The following is a 15,901-nucleotide window of genomic DNA, read 5'->3' as shown; positions in this document are numbered from 1 at the left end:
GCGTAGTGTGGTGTGGAATTGACCGCGAACCTGCAGATGCTCGTTGGTGCCATAGGGCCGGAACCGGATGGACGTCTTTTCAAGGCACCCCATGCTTGTGTCGAATAGGTGGTGGGGAAGAAGAGTCCTACTACAGCCAGAGTCCACATAGAAGGTGAGTGTCACACCATTCACCTGAACAGGTACCTGATTGCTGGCCTCGGCTTGCACGTGTCCCACTACCACTACTCTTCCAACCTCCTCCCCGTCGTACTCATATGCGACTAAAGAAGAGAGTCGAACAACTCCTCACCAGACATCAGCCAGTCTTCGAAGGAGTGGGGCTTCTGCGGGGACCACCAGCACGCTTCCACGTAGACAACACGGTCACTCCGGTCTCCGCACCTTACCGAGGTGTGCCCCTGGCATACCAAGAGAGGCTCAGTCAGCATCTTCAAGAGCTGAGAGAGGCAGACAAGATAGAGGACGTCCCACCAGACCAAGACTCTCAGTGGATCTCGAACGTGGTAATCACAGAAAGAGAGAACACTGTCAGGATGCGGTCAACATAACTGGCTGCTTAGGACATTACATCTCTCCTCTGCCCAAGGAGGTCTGGACTGACCAATGTACCTACACAGTCTGTCAATGTATTGGCCAACGCATCCTGAAAGAGAGAACACTGTCAGGATGCGGTCAACATAACTGGCTGCTTAGGACATTACAGTGACCTTTGATGACGTCACATGACCTTACAGCTGCCCAACAGCAAAACAGACCTCAAGGTAGTGTCGGTTGATCGTATATGAAGTCACGTATGGTATATGGGGCCATTCCGACCCGTTTTAGTGGTAAAAACAGGGAGTTGATTTTCCCCCCATTGACTTATAATGGGGAGGTCGAAAAATTGACCTGACCTTAGGTCACCGATATCAAAATTCCGAGATATACAAATTGTAGCTACTAATGACCTAATAACATCCCGCGACTTTCAAAGGCCTCCGACATCTACTGTAGCTCTGGCACGGTGACAAAGTTGCAAAAAAGCGCCTTGAGGTTGGGTCATTCAATGTGACCTGGTGACCTGACCTTAAAAGTTAGGAGGTTCAAACTTGCACATCATGTGTAAAATTGATGAGAGAATAGTCGTACCAAATTTCGCGGCGCTATGCACCGCGGTTTTTCCGCTATTCGCGATAAACCTCAGGGGGGGGGGGGGCGGATATCCGCCCCCCGTCGGTGCGCGTGTTAATTGGCATCACAGGAGTTTTTAACCTGCGCCCTGTTGGGGTCTGTTTGTAACGCGACCTGGTGGGGGGGGGGGGGTATTTTTTGCCCCCTCGTATCTCCGAACTATTGGACAGATCCGCAAAATTCAAACGGCGTTCGAAAGCCGTGTCAAATTTGTCGAGGGAACTCCAATTTCATTGGCCTCGGGGGTTACCGATGATGTCACAGGTCAGGTCAAAGATACAATGTTATGCCGTTCACGGGTCTTCTAGGGAGTGCGCTTTAACATCGAGTAAAACGCATCTTATCGAAAATCAGCGATAGGGCGTCAGTTGCCTAGTACATATGCTGCTATTAGAGGCAGGGCTGCGGAGTCGATGGATTTTCGGCGACTCCGACTCCGACTCCGACTCCGGCTTTCAAAAACCAGCTCCGACTCCGACTCTGACTCCGGGCAGAATTGTCGACTCCGACCGACTCCAACTCCCGACTCCGACTCCGCAGACCTAGCAGGGCTGCGGAGTCGACAGATTTTCGGTGATTCCGACTCCGACTCCGGCTCGGGTTTCTAAAATCGACTCCGACTCCGACTCCGGTCACAGCTGTCGACTCCGACCGACTCCGACTCCGACTCCGACTCCTACTCCGCAGCCCTGATTAGAGGTCACTGATAATACCAGGTCAGGTCATCAAGGGTCAGCACATGAACCCAATTTTACTAGGGCTGTGCGATGCATGTTTTATGGCCATTTTTTCATTTCCAACTCAATGGTGCTGGGCTGGTTATAAGACCATTAGGAACGGTTTCGGTCACTTCCTGGTGGAGGTCAGGTCAATGTCAGGTCAAAAACGGTCAAATTTCAAAGTTGATATTTTTGCATAAAATGGATACTGTAAAGTGGGGCTATTTGAAACGGATTTTACCGTTTTTGGCCTCTCCTTTCAAAACGGTTGATATTTCTTATAGCATGTAAATTGCAAAAACGTAGTACTCTGTAACTGCTTTCAAATAGGCTGATTTTGTTTCAGCAAGTAGCAATTAATAAAGTTATTTTTTTAGTTGAAGACTGCCTCAAATAGCCCCATAGTGTGGGGCTATTTGAGGCAGTTTTAGTTGCAAGGAAATTGAGGAAAATCGGTCAAGCTAGGGATAATTCTGTTACTGCTATGCGATTGTAAATTAAATTTTGATGCTTCTGACGAAAAGCATTTCTTTCAAATACAGTCACATCACCCTTATAATCAAATTGTTCATTTTCCGTTGGACATAGCATTTCGGTCTGTTAAAAAAGCTGCATTACTTTTTGCTTGGACTGTCATAATGTGATGCGACCCCAAGCATTAAAAATCACAGGATGATAATATAGGACTATGTTCAAGTCAACGACAGTGCAATTTTTCAAATAAAGTTGTTTTGTTTCACTCTGGCGGCGTAAAACATATAGGTCGAAAGTCGGTGGGGCTATTTGAGACAGGCTCGCTACTGTATTAAAAAACACCGTAATGCATAAAAAAGAGAACAGTTTCCAAAATGGTTGAATGAATGGCCTGCACGATGATTGTTCAATTGCACACCAACCTGTGAAGAAATGACAGAAAAAGGTCAAACGGTTTTGATTTTATACCGATGTTCCTCGATCACTGCATGTTGTGTCAAAGGGCCGGTTACCGCACTGCATCAAGTACAGGGTGACACAAAAAAAACGGTCATCACCAAATTTCGAATAACTTCGGAAGTTTTATTCAGATCATCACCAAACTTCGGCCACTTAAGGTCACACCTATGTAGCATACATCCACCAAGTTTCAAGTCTTCACTACGAATACTTTTAGTACAGTGTGTGTTTTACTGACGCTCCACAATGTGCTCCAGGTGAGCGCCACGGCGCTGCAGGGCGTAGGCACACTTGCATCCGGCGGGCAAAGTTGTCGATAACCCGATGGCTGTGCACTTTACAGAGTGCAATGGCCTCTGGAGACAGTGCTCAGGGGGTGTGCTACCCCTGAAGCGTTATTCTTATCGGGTTATCGGCAACTTTGCCCGCCGGATGCAGGTGTGCCTACGCCCTGCAGCGCCGGGGCGCTCACCTGGAGCACATTGTGGAGCGTCCGTAAAACACACACTGTACTAAAAGTATTCGTAGTGAAGACTTGAAACTTGGTGGATGTCTGCTACATAGGTGTGACCTAAAGTGGCCGAAGTTTGGTGATGATCTGAATAAAACTTCCGAAGTTATTCGAATTTTGGTGATGACCGTTTTTTTGTGTCACCCTGTACGTATACTGAAGGCTCACCTAACAGTAAGTGTGCATGTCAAATAACCTTTAATGGTGCCTTCTCGTCAACCATAGTAGACATGGATCGATTGCCGACCACGTCAGTGACTGATGAAACATATTTTATGCACATATTCATGAGAGTAACTAATATCGTCACAAGCTAGATGGTCATACCGTTACAATGTGTTAATATTGCTTGCTGCTTTAACCCTCGCCCGTATAGGGGGGGGGGGGGGGGTCGAACGGACCCCCCCATGGTTTTTCGCGAATAACTCGCGTAAAAAGCGGCGGATCGCGACGAAACTTTCAGTACCCTCGCGTTCATCAATTTCACACCTACCGTGAAAATTTCATGACCCTGACCCAAATGACCTTTGACCTGTGACCTACTTTTCGAGACCATGTTTGGCTGGAATCGCGATTCGGCGTATGTCGGCTCGCATTAGCCGCGCGTTTGCAGTCTTTTCGTGGTTTCAAGCGTTCAAACATGTGATATGATGTTGCCCCCATGCATTAAGGTGGGTGTCAAGGTCACCTGAAGGTCAGGTCAGGTCATTGACCTTTGATGACCTCGGTTCACTTTTTCGAGTTTTACATGTTTCTAGGCCAGTTTTTGGAGCTGAATTCGAATTAAGCAACCATATGAACATTTACGAAGTAGTTTTGGTGCCTTCGTAACATGTTACGAAGCTGTCAGAGGCGGTTGCCACCTACTACGAATACCCTTACTGGTTGACCTGACCTGACCTGACCCGACCTGGCCTAAATACATGAAGACATCATCTGTGATCAAAACTAACATGATATTCGTGATCAGCACCCCGAAAAACCCCATGGCAGCCACACTTTACGACGTTCTAACAGGTCCCGATTTTCCCGCCTTTGGGGTCATTGACCTGACCTGCAAGGTCAACCAATGACCTAGGACCTTAAAATTGGGTATCATCGGCTTCCTCTCGTCACGGGCAACACGCTCGTTTTTTCCGCGAAGCTCTAGCTCGATCAGGGGCGAAACGGCAAGGGGGGGGGGGTCCAACGGACCCCCCCCCCCTTATACGTTCGCGGCTGGAAAAACACCAATACGGGCGAGGGTTAAAGTACCATGAACCCATGGCCGATCCACAGGTGTTTATTAGGTCGAACGTTTGATACACTTATCAGGTAGCGGTATGTCTTTTCGGATGCATCATATCACCTGTTTTAGGGCCTTGGCATCACAATCATCAGCTGTATTTGGCATATGTTGAGGTTTGACGAGTTGGGTATCATCGGGATTCGGAGACATTGGGTTACACAATCGTCACTACCCTTGTCACTAACAATACATGATGTCTTCATGAAAAATGTACATACTTAGCCCATAAGTATAACGTTAGTTACGATATATTCGGTTGCAAAGTTTTTAAAACTTCAACCATGTTAAGCTGCAGGTAGGGGTGCTTTCTGTATAACTTAAATTGTGTTTTCACTGTATTTCTCATTTACCCCTTGCCCGCACATGGGGGGGGGGGGTGGTTGCCACCCCCCAGGTAGTTTTTCTGCTCTGCACTCAACATTTTTAGAGCTAGAAGCCCGATTTTTCGTATAGCTGCTCCTCTATCCTTTCTTGATGTCCACTGAAAATTTCAAGTTTCTGTGATTTTTGGTTTCGGAGATATGACCTTGTTCTTCAGGTCATGTCATGACCCAAATGACAAATACCCAATATCTTGCGTTGGCTATGGGTCTTGTGAGCTTTTGACACCTTGATTTCGGCTTTTTTTTGCCAGTCTTACCTCCCACTTATCATGGAACATGTTGTTCGACGATGTACAGATGTCATGTCAAGGTCAGGGTCAAGGTCAACCTGGGTCATCTAAGAACATTGCGTACTTTTAGGCAAGCTAAATTTACTTTTCGTGAAGTTTCTTTGACTGTATTTTTGGTAAAAGCTTCTAATTTCATGATCTCATGTAATATGGACACATAAACAATCGGTGCACACATCAGTATACATGTTACAGGGATTTTGAGAAATCCGTAAGTTTGCAAGCTCCCTGGTGAGTTTGCAAACTCCCTGACCCTTCAGTGAGTTTACTCACTTGGGAGTTTGCAAATCCACTAGGGAGTTTGCAAACTCACTGACCGGTCAGGGAGTTTGAGAAATTCCAGAACGATTGGGACAAATAAAAACAAGTGTGTAGCATGTGAGTGGCCGTGATTTTAAAACAAAGGCGGCTAGTTGTAGGGCCTATTTAACCGTCGCACGGTGACAAAAAGCTTATTGATCATATGCACACCATAAATACCTACTTTTGATTTTAAACTGTTCAGTGATCTAGCCCAAACATGTACCGCCGCTTCATTTAGTCATACATTTATTGAGTTCACGTCCCAATTATAGATCCGTTCCACACAAGTGTTCCATACGTGTGCCTATACCTTAGCATAAATGACCAACTGAGCTGTTTCTACTTCGATATATTGAGCCTGACTCTGGAATAGCCACACTTGTGTGGAACGGATCTAATTGGGCCGTGAACAAAATAATTGTTTGACTAAATAAAGCGGCGGTACATATTTGGGCTAGATCACTGAACAGTTTAAAGTCAAAAGTAGGTATTTATGGCGGGCATATGATATATAAGTTGTTTGTCACCGTGCGACGGTTAAATAGGCCCTACAACTAGCCGCCTTTGTTTTAACATCACGGACGGGACGTTTGCCACCCAACTGCTATGCCCACTTGTTTTTATTTGTCCCAATCGCTCTGAAATTTCTCAAACTCCCTGACCGGTCAGTGGGTTTGCAAACTCCCTAGTGAATTTGCAAACTCCCTAGTGAGTTTGCAAACTCCCTAGTGAGTTTGAAAACTCACTGACGGGTCAGGGAGTTTGCAAACTCACGGATTTCTCAAACTCCCTGTAACATACACACAGACACACACAGACATACAAACACATATCATTGACCTTGACCTAACTTGACCTGAAATGACCTCAGCAGCAAAAAACTGGTCGGATAGTGTGACAAAGAGGTTCTAGCTGGCTTGGCACCACAAAACGGCATCGTCATCGGTATATGATGAGCAGCGCCCTTGATATCCAACGGTGACCCAAAACAGCAACATTTTTTAGTTTGACCTGACCTGGAAGGTCAATGACTGACCTGAGAAGGTAAAACTGGGTATCATTGGATTCGTCTCTTCCCAAAGAATGTTTTTGGTCCTTACCGCTAAGCTCTATCTCCAACAGGAACGAAATGGCGCGGGGGGGGGGGGTGGCAACCCCCCCCCCATCTGCGTTCTAGGATGGGAAAATGGCATGTGCGGGCGAGGGTTAAAGTCAAATTTCTTTAAAAACTTTTTAAAATTTTCAAAAAAAAAATACCCATGGCATTCATCGTTCAATTCCACGTCAGCCTGAGAAAAATGATAACAATATCAAACGGTTTTCATGGTACAGCGATTTTACTAAACCACTGCAGTACTGTCTCAAATAGCCCCACTGTCTCAAATAGCGCCACTTTACGGTATCAAACGGTTTTCATGGTACAGCGATTTTACTAAACCACTGCTGTACTGTCTTAAATAGCCCCACTGTCTCAAATTGCGCCACTTAACGATATTGATTCGATGCATCTCGTCACGTCGAGTCTAATAGTGGTCTTTATTTGGCGCTACGTGGTCTAGAATTGCTAAAAATTGAGTTTGAAAATTTGACATAATCAATTTTGAAGTTTTTTGTTTCGCTGTAACTTGGCCAAAAGAAGAGGTATCGATCTAAAATGTGGTATGTAAATAGAAGTCGGTAGAGGCTATCACATAGATTCCGTTTTTTTCGAAAATCGAAAAACTTGTGGAATTTTTTGCTATTATATTCAAAAAATTGTTTTTGGGTTTGGGGGTCAAAATTCTAAAATTTCAAAATTTCAAGATAGCAGTTTAGTAGCCCTGGTAATTTTACACCTTTTATGTCTTAAACGTTTTTCTGTATCTTAAAAGCTATAGGCCTGACAGCTCTTCCCGCGAAACCTTTTTTTGGGTACAAAAAACGGCAGAGCACTACGTCACTCTGACGTCATTTGCGGCCAACCTATCAGAGCCTTAGGAAATTTTTTGGTCAACATGTGTAAAATTGATGCCCGGGAGGGTACTGAAAGTTTGGTGACGATCGGCGCAACGGTTCTGGAGATATGTGAAAAGTCTGGAGGGGGGGGGGGGCAAAAAAATGCCCCCCCACCAGGGCGCGGGTTAAACAAATTAAATGTTAAAATAGGGAAATTTGACTTGGCGACAAAATTTGGCGGCAAAACAATTAAGCTTTCGCGGCCACTATCTGCCACCACGTTTGACTAGTCCACGAATTCGTCTGAAATTTGGCAGATGAATTTGCAGGAATTATTTTTTGTACTAGTTGCATACTGTGGTCAACTTCCTAAGGATATCAAGATTGGCGCGCATGGAAGTGCTGCTGCCATAAATCATAGCTGCATGCTGGCAGTGGCTGTAGGGTGGTACCGCGCCACCTTTTAACGGCTCCCGTTAGCTACCGCGGCGGGAAAGCGCCGACCCCTACGCCATTCGGTGGTTCTGGCACTTCGGAGTCATCCCACGTGCAGTAACTGCGATGATCGGTCTCGTACGGGAACAGGGGGAGGGGGCATTATCTGGCGCATCACCTCTCAGCCATAGCCGGCCATTTCTTTCTATTTCAACCCCCTTGGACTTTTACTGTAGGGTCACGTGAGTGGCATGGTCTGTAGCAGCAATCTAAAGGACATCAAAACTACTGACGAGTGCAGCGGGAGGTGTCGCAATGCTCCAGGCACGTGCCCAAAAACGGGGGACAATTTCCTGTTTCAGGCTGAGTCGTGCACTGCTCGAAAACCTCGTTATCTGCAAAATACGCTGTAACTTCTCAGAAACGAATATGACATGTCCCCAAAATACGTCAATAACACTTGAATGTCTCTGCCTATGCCATGATTATCATGCGGAGAGCAAATGCTTTCTCTTAATTCTGAAATAAAATGTGTCAGTGTTTTGTGAACATCCCTTTATGATACACAGCGGGAGTCAATTTGAATTTATTACCCGAAGGCTTGATACCCGTACATACATACTGGTTCTGCCTACAAAAGCTCTAAAGGCCGCCGTCCACTGTGCGGAACGCGTGCGGTCCGTACGGAATTTAACACAGAACCCTATGGGCGCATCCGGTCCGTACGGAAATCGTGTGCGCTCCGTCCGGACCGCATCCGAACGGCAATCAGCTGTTGATTTTCCGTCAGCTCTCCGCATGCGTTTCGGATGCGGTTGCTACGGAGACGGAAGAGTGATGTCCGACGTGTTGAACTTTTCTGCGGAAAACGCATCCGGAACGTCCGGAACAGACGTGGTTTGGGACCGTATCGGAGTCAAACATTGTGAATTGTACGAAGAATCGGAACTCGATCATCATGAAGTAAGTAAAAATTATTTCCTTAGAATGGCAAGAGTATTCGCTGCTGGTTACTTGCAATATTTTATTTGGTAATAAGTGATAGGAAACATTTATTAGCTCTCCGCATCCGGACCGCATCCGGACCGCATCCGGACCGGATGCGGCCAGCGTGCGGCGACATTCCGGACGGACTCCGGACGGAATTCCGTCGCAGTGGACGGCGGCCTTAACGACTGGGCGAAACAAAGCGAGTCCTCCTTTGGACACCCACCAGTAACTTATGTCTATTAATGTGTTGCGACTAGGGCCTACTGCACATGCGCACGTGAACAGAGAAAGTACCAGAGTGACTGGCTCAATTGCGCTCGAGGCTGGTACGCAGCTGCTGTTAGGAACCTTTTAGTGAGGTGGCCCGCGCAAGCGCTTTAGGTCCCACTCTGCGTGCACACGTGCAGCGTCCGCTATTGCACTTACTCGTTCTTTACCTAAAAAGGCGTTATGCTGGGTACCTTACTGCCTATTAATACCAGTGATTTGTACCATTCCAGTTGGTAAGTGTGTCTGTTTGTTTTACAGGCTCACCGTCCGTGACACCGGAAGCGACGGTACGCCTCCTGGCTACCCTCGCCGACTTGAGGTTTGTCGTTCTTGATGGAGCAAGCGCCATTTCCTGTGCTGTGCTAGCAGCCCTTCACTGCTGTGCGCAGCTGGAAACGGTGCAGCTCTATGACACCCGGCCCGTCACGGACATCCCTGCCCTGACCCAGTCAGAGGTGGCAGCGGTCAGCAGGTCAGTCGGCCGGGCGACGCCGCCGGGTACGCCTGCGGCTGTGTGTCTGTCTGGATAGGCCGCAATGACCCCAGAGATAATAGTATGTGGACTTCTGTAGGAGCTGCCGGTAGGAATGCCGACCCAGGGACATTGGAAATGAAAACAAACACGTTGCAGAAGAAAGGGTATCCACAGAGAGTGCAGGTCCTGCCGGAACGACGCAATGCAGGGTGAATGAGATTATTGACGAGACCTGGGCTGAACTGGCTCCTGTGACCTTTGCCGTTTTAAGTGCAAGTAAACCGATGTCAACTGCATTGGAATTGACTTTACACAATATCTGTCAATCCATAGTGAGTCAATCCATAGTGACTAGTTGTCGATCTTTTCCTTGGATTGACAACTGCAATATATCCATAAAAACATGTACTCTGGAATGGTCAAAGTTTAATGCGCAGAAATGTTTTGAGGAAATAACTCAGCGTCGTGTGGACCATCTTTGTTCATTGTTTTTCTTTGTAGTTCATTGTTGCACTAAGCCAGGAACTTGAGATAGCGGGAGACGCATCGTGTCTCCGTGTACCTACATAGACTATCGATCGCAGGCTGGTGCCACTGTGTGACTGGGTGCGGCTATACTGACCTGTTCTGCTCTGTTCTGATCTGTTGCAGGATGGCAGTGACTTGCGGGCTACTGAAGTGGCTGTTCATTGGATTTTCAGCTGAAAACTGTGAACTTATCTTGACCGCCCTGCACGAGACAGACCTAGGATGTGATGACAAGGGTCTGTCCCGTACCATCGATTTCAGGGTCCCAAGTAAGTGACGGCGCCTCTGACCGCCCACACCAGCCGACACGGCGCCACCGGCCTCTCGGACGCACACACACGTGCACTGACGCACGTGAGGTCACCAGTAGTGACGTCACATTTGTTGACGTCTGACTGAGTAGATGACGTCACAGTATCAGTATCAGCCCTCATGACGTCATTGGCCGGTGATATCTACTAGCCTAGTCGGTGCTGATTGTCAATGCGGTCGTTTCTGTATCGGTAAGTGACGACGCGTCATCAGTCTGAGCTGCCCTATGTGACATCACTAGCTAGCAGTGTGTGATGTTCTGACGCTCTGTTTTCAGAGTCTGTATACCTCAAGGTTACTTCGCCTCCCAGTGGCAGTAAAATCACCGTGTGCCCCTACTAGAAGCCCGGCCTCTCAGTGCCTCGACCGCTCCGGTGTCGGAACTCGACAACAGATGGCAGCACCGTGTCCCGTCGACAGCGCTCTACTGAACAAAGTGCACATCTACAGTTTTTACGGCCAAATGTTGACAGTGCACACACTTCAGTAATAGTGCAACTGATTTCGACAGTTTGCCATGACAGACTATGCTGTATTGTCGAAATCGCCTGCACTTTACTGGAATGTGTGCACTGTCGCCTAAATTGGGCGTAAAAAGGTGTAGACTTCCACATCCAGAATGATTTCGAGCCGCCCCGTCGCATGGGGCCAGATCCGCGGGTACTTCACCGCCGTGCTCGGCCGATTAGTTTCAGTCCCCGCCTGAAGGCTGATCATTTGATTTGAGCACAGATTGGAACGTTTGTTGACGCTGCCTTCATAGACAGTCAGGGTATGTTTAGTATCCGAGATTGATCACGCTCGGGGCCACTGTCCAGCCGTCGGTAAACCGTTGTCACCGTGTCGGTGGTACCGCCGTGGTGACGTCACGTGTGTTGTGACGTCACGCCGCTATGCTGTTGTGGCGCATTCCGTTTAGACCAGAGAGTCGTTGGAGCTAGCCGGTCCAGGCGATATCGGACCTCGCCGTCACTGTGTCGTTGGTCCGGTCTGCTGTGGTTCGTTTAGACCAGATATGTCCGGCTCGGGATGTCACGGGCTATGATAATCGCGATGGAAAGATACGATCGGTGGCTCAGAGGGGTTCCTCAAGGAAGCCTTTTTGGACCTCTTGTCAGTGCATGTCAGGACTGAGGTGTTGAATACACAACCTTTGCTGAAGTGGCCACCCCAACTATGGCGTTTTCTTTGACGCAACTTTATAGTGATGTTAGTTACAGATAATGCCGAGGAGGTTCTTAACTGTTATAGCATTAAAGGACAAAGCAGTTTTCGTTTTGTTGGGTTAGGCTTTTTCGGTCTGACGAGACCATTTCAGAGCCGGAAGGATGATAGGAATTAGGGGGAGACATTGGTCTGGACGGGCACCTTGGTGAGTCGCCGGGGTTTAGCCCGTCCAGTAGACAGGCCACCCAGCCCCCGGACAACCAGTGCTGCACCTGGCTACGGTGCCGCTTCTAAGGGAGCTACCCGCATGGGATAAAGTTGCCCGTCCAGCGCGGAACATGGGTTTGAGGTGTGGAGGAGAAGGATTTCACTATTCTGAGGATGGAAGAGACGGAACGGTGATGGACAAATCGGTTTCATGGTTTGCTTATTACACCATGGCTCGAATCCGAAGTAACACAAACTACAAATAGGCTTTGTCGACGAACGACGAAGCTAAGAATTATTAATGTTTATTTGTTAAAATTTATGTCATATGTTTACATATAACATTATTAGAGATATTCGCTTTTATCGGACCGAGATACACTCTCTGCCCCTCCGACGTGTTCTTTCTCCCTTTCGGCTGCGCTTCCCTTGCCGGCTCGGCTAGGGCTAACGACGTCACCACGGCTCCGATTGGGCTAACGACGTCACCACGGCTCCGATTGGGCTAACGACGTCACCACGGCTCCGATTGGCTGTTTGGCCTCGTAAAATGACGTCACCACGGCTCCGATTGGCTGTCTCGTAAAATGACGTCACACGATCCTTATTGGCTGTCTCGTAAAATGGCGTCACACGACCCTTATTGGCGGTTTCCTCAAAGCGAATGGTGTCACCGCTTCCATTATCGTGCAGGTATCAACTTTTAGTTATACCTAGCCAAGAAGACGTCTCATTTTTACGTCATTTCTCCACGGACCGCGTCGCGGACAGCGCGATGTCCGTATTTCCGTTGGAGGTCCATGGGGGCAGACTATTTGACGAGAACGGTCAGCGGTGGGAAGTCGTCCCGTCTTCTCTCTGCGAACAAAAACACAAACCACGGCGTGAAAAAATCACAGTGCCTTATCTTATGAGGATAGCAATAGCATCATATTAGCTTGCCACACTCTGATCTACACCACACTCTGATCTACATATCTACCTGTGCAGTGTTATTCAACAAGCATTGCCAACCGGCCGGACGGACCGAGTGGAAATTAGTTGAAAAGTGTTTTGTCCTTTGGCCTCCATAGTTGAGCTAGAATCTCGTGTACCTATCACGCTTCCGGCTTCCCTTGAAGTGAGGCAGCTCTTGTTTTTAGATTTTTAGGTTTTTATTAGTTTTTTTTTTGCCGTTTCCATATCTATTGTAGTTTGAATCCTCAATTCCCCTAAATTCCCTGAGCGACCCCCACCCTCCGAGTCCGGTCCCTGAGCGACCCCCACCCTCCGAGTCCGGTCCCTGAGCGAACCCCACCCTCCGAGTCCGGTCCCTGAACACTGAGCAGTCCCCATCCCCCGGTCCATTAGAGTTTTTTTCTTTAGTTCGACAATCGACCCTCATTGTTAACGTCTCTTTGGACACAGTACGATATTTGTTGGATAAATTACTTGGAACACTGGCTGGCGCACATTGCTTGTTATTCACCTTGTTACTGATCGTCAACTTCATGAAGATTATTTGTAATTGACTCCCATTTCCCCGACTGGCAAGAAACATTTGCCCATATTTACAATCACACAGCGGTACGTGATTGATCGGGAATTTTAACTGAATTCATCAATGGATCTCACGGGGTTTAACACTACACTCTACCTTGCACTCTACGATACAGCGTCCACTACCCAGTTTTCTCAGTCACTCTGTCAGCAGGTCTCGTGCTGTGTTCAAAAAGCTGGGCGCACTATGGGCGAGCTTACCGAGTCGGGTGCAGCGGCCGTTGACTTTGACGAACCCCGGCGGGCAACGCACCCGGATGATCTGGACAAACTCGAGGTTCCCGCCGCTGGGACCGTGCTCCAGCTCCTGGGGCCGGCCGGAGCAGCGAGTCACCATCACCAGCACCAGCGCCAGAGCCGTCACCAGCACAGCCGACCTCATCCCGGGACCGTCACCGGACTGCGGCGGGGCGACAGCAGGACTGGCGGTACCCACCGACCGTCCGGGGGGCCTCTGTCGGACCGGCCGGCCGGCGCCACACTATATAGGCAGGCAGGCAGACCACTGGCCTGACGTGTATGGTGTGAGGCCCACAGTGCAGCTCAGCGGCGAGGACACGGGGAGGCCCGCCGCGGCGGCCAGAGCGGGGGGGGGGAGGGGGGCGGTGTCGTCAGACGTCTCTGTTCGTGACTGAGCTGTCGGTAAACAGAAAACAACCGGCTCGTTATGGCATGTGAGCTGCGACCACTGCTAAGGATCGCGGCCGGCGCGGTGTGTCTATTGTGACCGGGACTGGTGTCCGATATGTCAGTTGTGACCAGGACTGGTGTGTCTATTGTGACCGGGACCGGTGTGTCTGCTGTGACTGGGACCGGTGTGCTAGTTGTGACCAGGACTAGTGTCCGGTGTGTTAGTTGTGACCGGTGTCCGGTGTGTCAGTTGTGACCGGGATCGGTGTGTCTGTTGTGAACAGGACTGGTGTGTCAGTTGTGACCGCGTCTGGTGTGTGAGTTGTGACCGGGACTGGTGTGTCAGTTGTGACCAGGACTGGTGTGTCTGTTGTGACCAGGACTGGTGTGTCTGTACTCTGTTGTGACTGGGACCGGACCGGTGTGTCAGCTGTGACCGGGACCGGTGTGCCAGTTGTGACCGGGACTGGTATCCGGTGTGTCTGTTGTGACCGCGGTCGATGTGTTAGAACTGACTCAACTTTGAGTGTTGTGTTGCGATCGCTGAAGCGTTCTACTTCTGAGCACTCGGAATCACGACAAACCCGTCAGGGGCTGCAACAAACCCAACAACAACCAACCGACAAACCCTTGGCCGCAATATCAACCCCTTCGGCCAAGGAGGATTGATGGTCCGACGACGTTTATTATAGCTGATTTATCAACTTCTCAGACTATATTTTCGAGAAAAGCGGTGAAGTAAAATCATTTCAAAGATATTTGTTGTTCAACAGATTTAGTTAAATTTGCCCAAGTTTGGTGTACTTGCCAGATATCCGGTTGTGGAAACGGGTAATCGGTATGCACTCAATTTCAGACGAGTAGCAGGCAGTGACTTTCCTATGGAGTTATGTCGCAAGGCGGCTAGAAATGATAACAATGGTGTTCTGTTCAGATTTTCGTATTTGTGTCGTGTTTTTTCATATAAATTCAGGACCAAGCCTTGGTCTTCGCCGCCCGGTGTTCCGTATCTACACAAGACTCCGTCGCCGTTTTTCTCGTGCTTTTCACTCATTGTTCAGCTCCATTATTTTATAAGATTTCACTGTAGTTCTCCATCTGTCATTCTTTGCCTTGCAAACCGTCCATGTTTGGCACAATAAAGTGTATTTATGTCACTTTGAATGCACATTGCATAATATACCGGGTGGCCCAATAAACACATTCTGAGGCCTCTTTAAAGTCGTATCCCACAAAACAGACGGCGTACAGTTTTTTTTTTTATCCCCAAAGCATAGAATTGCATAAAACTGATTGTGAAAATAAAACCGAGGAAAATTCCACATAAAACATACAATGCATCACATTGCAAACAAAGCATCAACAACAAAGCATAAACAAGCATTGCATATGAAAAGCTAACTACCACATACTAGATTCTAACCTGTTACCTGCAAACTGCCGTTAAAACTGCCAAAGCTGCAATTACTTCTACGCTAAGCTGCAAAACTGCAAAACTTTTCGACGCTAAGCTGCAGCTTATACGATTACTGCTTATACGATATCCGTGCATTTCTTTTCGCAGCCTTCCAACAACCAAGCGCCTAGTTACTCGAGAGTATCATTCATAGCAAACATGGCCTTGGAGATTTCTCCCTTTTTGAGTTTATCCACTGCCTCTTGGTACTGCTCCAGTTTAAAGACCTCCACCCCGAGGCGCGGCGGGTCCAGGTAGCGGGCGCCCAGCGCCGCTACCATCGCCGTGGCGCGCGGGAACGTATCGGGGCTGGCGACCGCACTCCTGACCGAGAGCTCTCTGGTGACGAGCAGGTAG

At 48.4% G+C, this 15,901-nt stretch overlaps 2 protein-coding genes across 2 annotated transcripts in view; one reads left to right on the top strand and one right to left on the bottom strand.

Moving 5' to 3' along the window:
* Positions 1-11,719, top strand: part of LOC122383497 — a 40,422-nt gene extending 28,703 nt beyond the window's left edge. Inside the window, exons 7-9 of the mRNA XM_043370000.1 lie at positions 9,489-9,702; positions 10,357-10,502; positions 10,823-11,719. Coding sequence (XP_043225935.1) covers positions 9,489-9,702; positions 10,357-10,502; positions 10,823-10,887 — 425 coding nt within the window. The 3' untranslated portion in view covers positions 10,888-11,719. The remainder of the gene's footprint in view (positions 1-9,488; positions 9,703-10,356; positions 10,503-10,822) is intronic.
* A 3,956-nt stretch (positions 11,720-15,675) lies between these two features.
* The window catches only part of LOC122383494 (2-deoxy-scyllo-inosamine dehydrogenase-like), a 1,068-nt gene continuing 842 nt past the window's right edge, over positions 15,676-15,901 (bottom strand). The window contains exon 1 of the mRNA XM_043369996.1: positions 15,676-15,901. This exon is cut by the window's right edge and continues 842 nt beyond it. Coding sequence (XP_043225931.1) covers positions 15,676-15,901 — 226 coding nt within the window.

The sequence above is a fragment of the Amphibalanus amphitrite genome, unplaced genomic scaffold (genome assembly GCF_019059575.1).
Source record: "Amphibalanus amphitrite isolate SeventyFive unplaced genomic scaffold, NRLGWU_Aamphi_draft 000165F_arrow, whole genome shotgun sequence".
Lineage (NCBI taxonomy): Eukaryota > Metazoa > Arthropoda > Thecostraca > Balanomorpha > Balanidae > Amphibalanus > Amphibalanus amphitrite.
The sequence above is the reverse complement of the archived record's forward strand: the minus strand, read 5'-3'. Positions and strand labels throughout refer to the sequence as shown.